This window comes from Antechinus flavipes, chromosome 5 (assembly GCF_016432865.1).
Source record: "Antechinus flavipes isolate AdamAnt ecotype Samford, QLD, Australia chromosome 5, AdamAnt_v2, whole genome shotgun sequence".
Classification (NCBI taxonomy): domain Eukaryota; kingdom Metazoa; phylum Chordata; class Mammalia; order Dasyuromorphia; family Dasyuridae; genus Antechinus; species Antechinus flavipes.
In genome coordinates, this window is record NC_067402.1 from 226867387 (window position 1) to 226876866 (window position 9480).

The 9480-nt window shown below is 38.7% G+C and overlaps 1 protein-coding gene across 1 annotated transcript in view; it reads right to left on the reverse strand.

Annotated features, from left to right (window-relative positions):
* The window catches only part of LOC127538714 (transmembrane protease serine 12-like), a 29191-nt gene extending 23250 nt beyond the window's left edge, over positions 1 to 5941 (reverse strand). Inside the window, 3 exon segments of the mRNA XM_051962466.1 lie at positions 4993 to 5191; positions 5351 to 5446; positions 5878 to 5941. Coding sequence (XP_051818426.1) covers positions 4993 to 5191; positions 5351 to 5446; positions 5878 to 5941 — 359 coding nt within the window.
* Between the last annotated feature and the right edge of the window lie 3539 nt (positions 5942 to 9480).

The following is a 9480-nucleotide window of genomic DNA, read 5'->3' on the forward strand; positions in this document are numbered from 1 at the left end:
ACCTTCTCTTTCTCTATTTTATGCAAATAGGCCTCTAGAGATATGAAATTTCCCCTTATTACAGTTTTGACTGCATCCCATACATTTTGGTATGATGTCTCATTATTATCGTTTTCTTGGGTGAAGTTCTTGGGTTTCATTATTGGATAAAAACTGCTGGGATAACTGGAAATTAGTATGGCAGAAATTAGGCATGGACCCACACTTAATACCGTATACCAAGATAAGATCAAAATGGGTCCATGATCTAGGCATAAAGAATGAGATTATAATTATTGTTCTGTAAGGAATGACCAGCAGGATAAATACAGAGAGGACTGGCGAGACTTACATGAACTGATGCTGAGTGAAATGAGCAGGACCAGGAGATCATTATATACCTCAACAACGATACTGTTTGAGGATGTATTCTGATGGAAGTGGATCTCTTCGATAAAGAGAGCCTTAATTGATCAAAGATGGACAGAAGCAGCTACACCCAGAGAAAGAACACTGGGAAATGAATATAAACTGCTTGCATTTTTGTTTTTCTTCCCGGGTTATTTATACCTTCTGAATTCAATTCTCCCTGTGCAACAAGAAAACTGTTCGGTTCTGTACACATATATTGTATCCAGGATATACTGTAACCTATTCAACATGTAAAGGACTGCTTGCCATCTGGGGGAAGGGAGGGAGGGAGGGAGGGGAAAAATTGGAACAGAAGTGAATGCAAGGGATAATGCTGTAAAAAATTACCCTGGCATGTGTTCTATCAATAAAAAGATATTAAAATTAAAAAAAAAAGAATGAGATTATAAATAAATTAGAGGAACATAGGATAGTTTATCTCTCAGACTTGTGGAAGAGAAAGAAATTTGTGACCAAAGATGAATTAGAGACCATTACTGATCACAAAATAGAAAATTTTGATTATATCAAATTAAAAAGCCTTTGTACAAACAAAACTAATGCAAACAAGATTAGAAGGGAAGCAACAAACTGGGAAAACATCTTCACAGTTAAAGGTTCTGATAAAGGCTTCATTTCCAAAATATATAGAGAGAACTGACTCAAATTTATAAGAAATCAAGCCATTGTCCAATTGATAAATGGTCAAAGGATATGAACAGACAATTTGCAGATGATGAAATTAAAACTATTACCACTCATATGAAAGAGTGTTCCAAATCACTATTGATCAGAGAAATGCAAATTAAGACAACTCTGAGATACCCCTACACACCTGTCAGATTGGCTAAGATGACAGGAAAAAATAATGATGAATGTTGGAGGGGATGTGGGAAAACTGGGACACTGATGCATTGCTGGTGGAGTTGTGAACAAATCCAACCATTCTGGAGAGCAATCTGGAATTATGCCCAAAAAGTTATCAAACTGTGCATACCCTTTGATCAGTGTTACTTCTGGGCTTATATCCCAAAGAAATACTAAAGAAGGGAAGGGATCTGTATGTGCCAAAATGTTTGTGGCAGCCCTGTTTGTAGTGGTTAGAAACTGGAAATTGAATGGATGCCCATCAATTGGAGAATGGCTGGATAAATTGTGGTATATGAATGTTATGGAATATTATTGTTCTGTAAGAAATGACCAGCAGGATGACTACAGAGAGGCTTGGAGAGATTTACATGAACTGATGCTAAGTGAAATGAGCAGAACCAGGAGATCATTATACACTTCAACAACAATACTGTATGAGGATGTATTCTGATGGAAGTGGATTTCTTCGACAAAGAGACCTAACTCTGTTTCAATTGATAAATGATGGACAGAAGCAGCTACATCCAAAGAAAGAACACTGGGAAATGAATGTGAACTATTTGCATTTTTGTTTTTCTTCCTGGGTTATTTTTACCTGCTGAATCCAATTCTCCCTGTGCACTGTTCTGCAAACATATATTGTATCTAGGATATACTGCAACATATTTAACATATATAGGACTACTTGCCATCTAGGGGAGGGGGTGGAGGGAGGGAGGGGGAAAATCGGAACAGAAGTGAGTGCAAGGAATAATGTTGTTAAAAAATTACCCTGGCATGGATTCTGTCAATAAAAAGTTATTATAAAATTAAAAGAGAGAGAGAGAGAGAGAGAGAAAGAGAAAGAGAGAGAGAGAGAAAGGGAAGAATTCCTTCAATAGGACGATATAAGCCAAAATTCCAAAGGTGAAACAAGCACAAGTTGGCTAAAATCTGTATCACTGGATCAATTTGAGTATGAGTATTTTTGATTGATTATGTTATAGAAATGGAAATTTTAAAGGAATTTTACATATCAAAAGTCACATTTGTTACCATTCTTTACATTGTCTCTGTAACACTCCTTCGGGACTACTTCTCCAACTTATACTTAACAATCCTGTTTTAAGGTCCCTGGAGGGCAGCTGCTACCATAGGCAACAGGGGTAATCTGCTGTTTATGAGGTCCCAACAATGTAACTCTCCTTCACAATAAGACAGTAGACACAATTCACTCTTAGCAAAAGCACTTACTAAGATGGCATTGTAAAAAAACAAAACAAAACAACAACAAAAAAAAAAAACCCTACTCTTCTCCCAAAATAAACACAGAAGCTACAAAATCTTAACCCCTTAAACCTGGGGCATACTCTAACAAATGTGTCATGAATTTAACAGTGTCCATGGAAAGAGTAGGATCAAATTTAGAGTATAATGGTTGTGAAACAGAATACTGTGGGGCAAAAACAATGCCCAGCTCTAGTTATTGAAGGCTCTGGACCATCCTCTCTTCAAAGAATCTCTGTGCATCTCTCCTTGGGTGTAGCATCCTTAAGTTTCCAGGATGTATTCTTTTCCACAGCAGGTCTTCTCTGCTACCCAAAGTCCTGCTCCTTGAAGTTGTTTACTCCCTCTAGTGACTAACTGTATTTCTACATTTGTTTTTCTTTGGAATTTGTCTCTCTGCTCCTTCAACTATTCCTTTAACTTTTTAACTCTAAAATTGCTAGATTGGGTGTGTTTATCTCTCTTTCTCTCATCTGTACCTATTGCTGGAAGCAATGGTTAATGGAGAAGAGGGAAGTCCTTTTCCATCTCTACACCTACAGAGATCTCCTGAGCCTAATTTTCCCCCAAATCAAAAAGCAGTCCCTAGGACTTATTTTTTTTAAGGTCTTGCTAGTGCAATAAATTTCCCTTAATTCATTCAGATAAAGAAGTCTGTACAAAGTCATGAAAGCAGGAAATGGGATATTAAGTTCAGGGAACCACAAACAAGTCATTTTTGTCTGTAATGTAGTTTATGAAGGGGGCAGTGTGAATATGTATAGATAGGCTGAAAGCATTTCAAAGGGCCAAATGCCAAGTAACAAATTCACTACTAGAGATTCTTGAGGAGGGGAATGACATAGACAGATTCATGCTTTAGAACGATTATTTAGGCAGCTGTGTGGTGGATGGATTGAAAGAAAGATGAGAATGGAAATGAAGAACCATTTAGGAAACTGATACAGTGGTCCAAATCTAAGGAAAAGAATAGTGGTTTTATGAATAAAAAGAAGAAAACTGTGAGAGTATAAAACGGCATAAAATTGATGAGTATAGGTGCCCTCAAAGAACTTTTGAAATTATTTTTCTTTTTCTCTCCCTCAGTTACTATTCTGTAAAGCCCAATTCAAGAATTTTTTATTATTTTATTTTATTATTATCCAATATAGCACTTTATCATGACTATATAATATCATATATATGATTTAGTGTTTTGTGGAGAACAGAAATCTTTTATAAACTTTGTGTTTTTCTTAATCCTTTGTTTTATGTACTTGGAAACATTATCCTGAGAAGGGATCCATAGGCTTCATCAGACAGCCAAAAGTGTCTATTACATAAAAGAGGTTAACTTCTGGCTTAAAGTAATACTTTGCAGACAATATTGATAAATGTATTTTAGTCTGCACTTAGACTTTAGGAATAAGAAACAATGTAAGCAAAGGCAGGAGACATGAAAGCTCAGGGTTTTTGTTCGTTTGTTGTTAGGTTTGTTTGGAGCATATTCTGGAAGGCATCACTTCCATGTTCCTTACTTTGATTCTTTATGACTGTCTATCTTTTCCCTATTTCTTTTCCTTTCCCTCCACCACACTTTTTAATTGACCAAAATATGGAAAGTATGTTTTAAAACATTCTGAATCTAGTGAAAAAAAATTTAAAATACCCTTTTGAGTGAAATAGATCCTTTATACTTATCATAACCTTTTTCATTTTTCCCATAATTATAACTTTTTATTTATCATAACCTTTTTTTAAAAAAAGTCCTAACTACATTAAGTTGCTTTTTACTTGTGTGTGCTCAGCTGATTTTATTTTAGGTGTAAAGGGATCCTGGTAAGAAACGTTTCCCTAACGAATGTGAACTATTTGCATTTTTGTTTTTCTTCCCGGGTTATTTTTACCTTCTGAATCCAATTCTCCCTGTGCAACAAGAGAACTGTTCGGTTCTGTACATATATATTGTATCTAGGATATACTGCAACATATCTAACATATATAAGACTGCTCGCCATCTAGGGGAGGGGGTGAAGGGAGGGAGGGGAAAAATCGGAATAGAAATGAGTGCAAGGGATAATGCTGTAAAAAAATTACCCTGGCATGGATTCTGTCAATATAAAGCTATTATTAAATAAAATAAAATATTAAAAAAAGAAAAAGAAAAAAAGAAACGTTTCCTTGCCCCCAAAAAGTCAGTTTTTAGTTACAATATAGAGATATAGTAACCATGTCCCATATATGAAGTTAAAACAGTAATTTAAGAAGTTGGTTTGTTTTTTGCTTTGTATTGCCATCCATTCGTTACAAATTGTGACAGAATGTTCCAATTAAATATTTAAAGCATTCAACCTAAAACAAAAGGATTAGGAGCTCAAAGCATGCAACCTAAAACAAAAGGGTTGGGAGCCCAATTGGGGAGGAACATTATCATTTTAAAACTTTTGACTTGTGACCAAAATAGTATGTAATAATGCTTATACATACCTAGACATTTTAAAGCAGTGGGCTGCTGTGAGGACCCACATTTCTTTAATTATGGATCCACCACACAAATGAATGGATTTGTTGAAAATGTTTGAAAACTGCAGACTAACCATCCATGGCCATGCTCCAATATGAGCTTCATGACCACCTATAATTCGAGACCCTGAAATCACATCCAGCAGTGGTACTGTCCCACAGTCTATACAAACAGAAACGATACATTATTTTAACTGGAGACACGAAACATCAGCTGCAAATTCGTATTTCATTCCTAACTTATTCACTCTCTCCCCTCTTCTCAATGCAATTATTAATGCAATAAATGTTTTTTAAAAATTTAAAGACAGGCTGAACCTACCATGCATTTGCAAACTTTTCGAAACGCCGTTCTTCACAGACGCTATTTAATTTTAATTGAGGGAAACCATTAAATTAATAATGATTTGATGCAGCACTATGAAATTTGCTTAACGGGGGCTGGAGAATAGCGCTCCCCCCTTAGGGCATGCGCAGATGGAGCGCCTTTGGCTCGGCTTCCTTGCCTTTACATAGTTGTACGGGCACCACTAAGGGGTCCCAAAGTGGGCTCCCCTATCCCACCCTACCCGTAATTCAAGAAAGCAGTGACCGCCTCCCTGCCTGGTTCCGTCCTTCAAGGGAAGACATCAGCCAGAGGAACTGACCCCCGGGGTCCCGGCTGTGTCCTGCGGTCACTGGGCCTTAAGAACTGGGGGGCGTTCACCCCCGTGAGCACTCCCGCTCGGGCCGCCGCGGGGCCTGGCCCTCAGCCCTCCTCACACCAGGCCAGCCCCCTCTCCCCAGAGTCCAGCTCAAAGCGCGGGCGGGGGCGCTTATTCTTTTCCTCGAACGAGGGCGACTACTCACCGTTGGCGGAAGCGAAGCTGCCCCAGAATAACCACAAGGTGGCGCCCCCAAGCCAGGGCCCCATTTTTTGGGGGGGAGGAAATGAGGAGAAAGAAAAAAAAACCGGTGAGGGCGGGGGCGTGGCTCTGTGCTGTCGGTTACGTCACGCGTGGCGGTTGGCGCGCTCCAGGGCAGAGGGGCGGGGCTCTCTGGTCATTAATCCCTCCCCACCCCCCCAACCTGAACCAAACTTCTCCTGAGTGATTCCCGAAGTGCTGGACGCAAATTCGCATACACAAAGGCACGCATATACACCTGGCCAACAGTCGGGCGCACACAAAGCCAAGTCAGACACACGTACGCACATGAACAAGAGCCGGTGCATGCCCACACGAGTCAAGCATTTCTACAACACGTGCATACAATTAATAATCATTCACGCACATACGTATATGACCAAATATAGGAACATGCCTGCGTGCCCACACACACATAGAAACAAGAGCATGGTGCTGGCTATTCATTAGCAAGGCAGAAGCCCCAGCTTCTGATTCTGTGTCTAGTCTTGGGGCTAGCCCAAGGACAGGAATGCATTTATTTCTTTGCATTTTGTTTTTCTTGCTTTGGATGGGGGGAGAGGGGGTGGCGTTGGAGGAGTCCGGGGAAAAGGAGGAACTTTATAAAATTGACGTTTTTAAAAAATGAGTCTGGGCCAGATCTTAATTATGTGTCTGATCCTTGAACTTTTAGTTATCTCTTAAATGCAATACACTCCCTCCAGTAATAGAGTTTAATTATAACTTGGAACCTAAGCAGCTCCATCTTGATTTTAAGCCATCATGGGACTGCTGTGTTTTGCTGGGAAAGGAAAAAAACAAGTTTACTATCTAGAGACAGGGGGAGAAACTCTCACTCCTCCATCCAAACAGCCCTTGCTGCAGTCAAGAGAGGGAAGAGGGAAGGAAAAGAAACTCTTTTTCCACTATGTACTATCCTACTATCCTGGGGAGGCCTTAATTTAATTGAATTTGCTTCCAAATTACTTTACACACAGAGAGAATTCATTTTTCTCAACATTGACATTGTATGTTGGTCACATCTAAAAATCCATATAAAGTTATCAAATATGAAACTATTATATCCAATAAAGCAGTTAGCATTTATATAGCATTTGTTTTATGCTAAGCACTTGTGATCTTGATCTTCACAACAACCATTATTAGTTCTCAATCAGAAAACTGGGCAGAGAAAACAATTTGCCATAAATTACATAGCTGATACATTTCTACAACTGAAACAGAATGATGGGCTTAGCAAATGCAGAAGCTGACTGGCTTTCTTACCTCACACCGCCATGCTGGGTGCTGCTAAGGGACTCTATCATGACCACCTCTCAGCATCTCTGTTATCTGTAATAATTAGCTTTGTTCTGGTGTTGGGGCCCAGAGGGCTCTGGCAAGAAGTTTGTGGTGACACAGGGCTCAGGTCGTGGGCCCAGGCAGGACATCTGTGCTGGCTTGGAGAGAAGGAAGTATTACCTTGTAGATCCCCTGACAAACATTAGACCAGGGGCTTGCAAAGGTTGCTGACAATAGCTCAGGTCAAAGAGCAAGTCACAGTGATTGTACTGAGAAGTGCTCTGTCATCAGGATGTGAGCTCCGTGACTTTCCTGACTCAGCCATGTCAGCATAAGCTTACTTCCTTGAGGTTGGTGTGGAAAGGGGGATATAAGGAGGGACCAAAGATTGTAAAAAGAAGGCAAAGGAAAGTGCCTCTAATAAAGAGCATCTTGATTTCATCTCTTCTGGCTTGTGACTCTCTGGCAAACATGGCTGGCCAGATGCGCACTGAAGTTCGAGAGGAGGTAAGGCCCGGCTGCCCCCAGGTGTAGCACCTGGCATTCTGGGAATGAGACAAGATGGAAAAGGGGAATCCACATCATGGAGGGGGGAGAACCGTAATTTTGTTCATTTTTCCCACAATGTCCTTGCCCTTTGAACTCCATTACTGGGCTTATATCCCAAGGAAGTCGTTGAAAAGAAGAAAGATCCCATAAAAAACAAAAGTATTGCAGTGCTTTTTGTGATAGCTAAGAAATGGAAACAAAGTAGGTGCCCATCAAACAAACGGTATTATATAAATGCAACAGAATATTACTGTACTGCAAGGAATGATAGCTGTAATGAATTCAGAGAAGCATAAAAAGAATAGAGAATGAAATAGACAAGAAAACAGTATATATAGTAACTACAATAATGTAAAACAAAAGCAAATTAACAAAATAATAAAGAATAAGCAGGATTCAATTGGAGAACTATGAGATGCTCTTTTGTGGAGGTGAGAGATCCATAGGTGTTACCTATCGTACATGTCTTCAAACTTTTTCAGTGTGTTGACCAATTGGTCAATTTTTTTCCTCCCTAAAAAATGGTTTGTTATATGGAAGGGCTCTCAGGAAGGGGTAGAAAAGGTTCACTTGGAATAATAATGATGATGTAAGAAACAGAAGACATAAAAACTTTTTTAAAAATCACACATGCTAGGTACAAAGGTAGAAAACACATGTGGCCAAGCACATTTTAGAGATTGTTTGTATTCTTTAAAAACTGATATTGACTAGTTCACATAATAATGAAAATAAAGATAAATTGAGGCAAATTATTATTTTGAATTTTGAATATGTATGTAGGATGCCAGGAAGAATCTTGGAGTCCCCATATACTTATGTGTGAGTTTAAAGATCCACTAAATTTAAGAGGTTACAGGCGTCCTTTTCTAATAAGGGGATCCAGCTCAGGTCTTTCATGAATTGGGTTCACTCATGGGTGAACCTGACCTCTTTTAAAGAAAGATCTTCAAATATTCTCTGGTTCATCATATCATGCCCCTGGAATTGCAGGAGAAATCTTTTAAAGTTTAGGTTTGCCTCATGTCTAATGGTAGCCAAAAGGATAGGCTTATGGTGCTTAGAACAAGATGCTTAATATTTACTTTTAAGATTAATAAACATGAAAAGGCAGTAACATATGATCAATAAAGAATCACACAGAAAATATGACCAAAAAAAAAAAACTCTTGGTCAGTCCTTAGGAAGATTTTTGTGAGGTTTTTCAATACTCAGAGGCATCTATAATCCCTCTGAATATTTCCTACAATATTATAGATTACAGTCCATTCATGTCTGACCAACTTATCAGACATATTTCCTGCCACAGAAATTGAATTCAAGATGCTTGAAATCTTTCATTATCTTGAGCCTCTAATACTGGTGGGGCACTTGAGCTATATATCTGTTGTGCCTTGTAATTCTTACTATAGGACCAGTGCATTTTCTTTTTCTAACTTCCTCATTTGTTACTTGTTGCAGCTTGTTCACACTGATCACAACCCTTTCCATTGCTTTTGTTTTCAAATCTTTTGAGATTATCGTGTTCAAAGTTATGTAGCCAAGTAACAATGCAAGCAAGCTCCCTTTTTTCTTGGAGAAGTATGGAAATTTCAGTATTTTTATGTACTCATTCTTCTCTTCTTTAATTCCAGCCAAAACTCCAAAAAGTTTTCGTCAAACAGAGGGAATTCTTTTCAACTTAGGGAGAGAAAATACAAGGTGAGAAAATGGAACA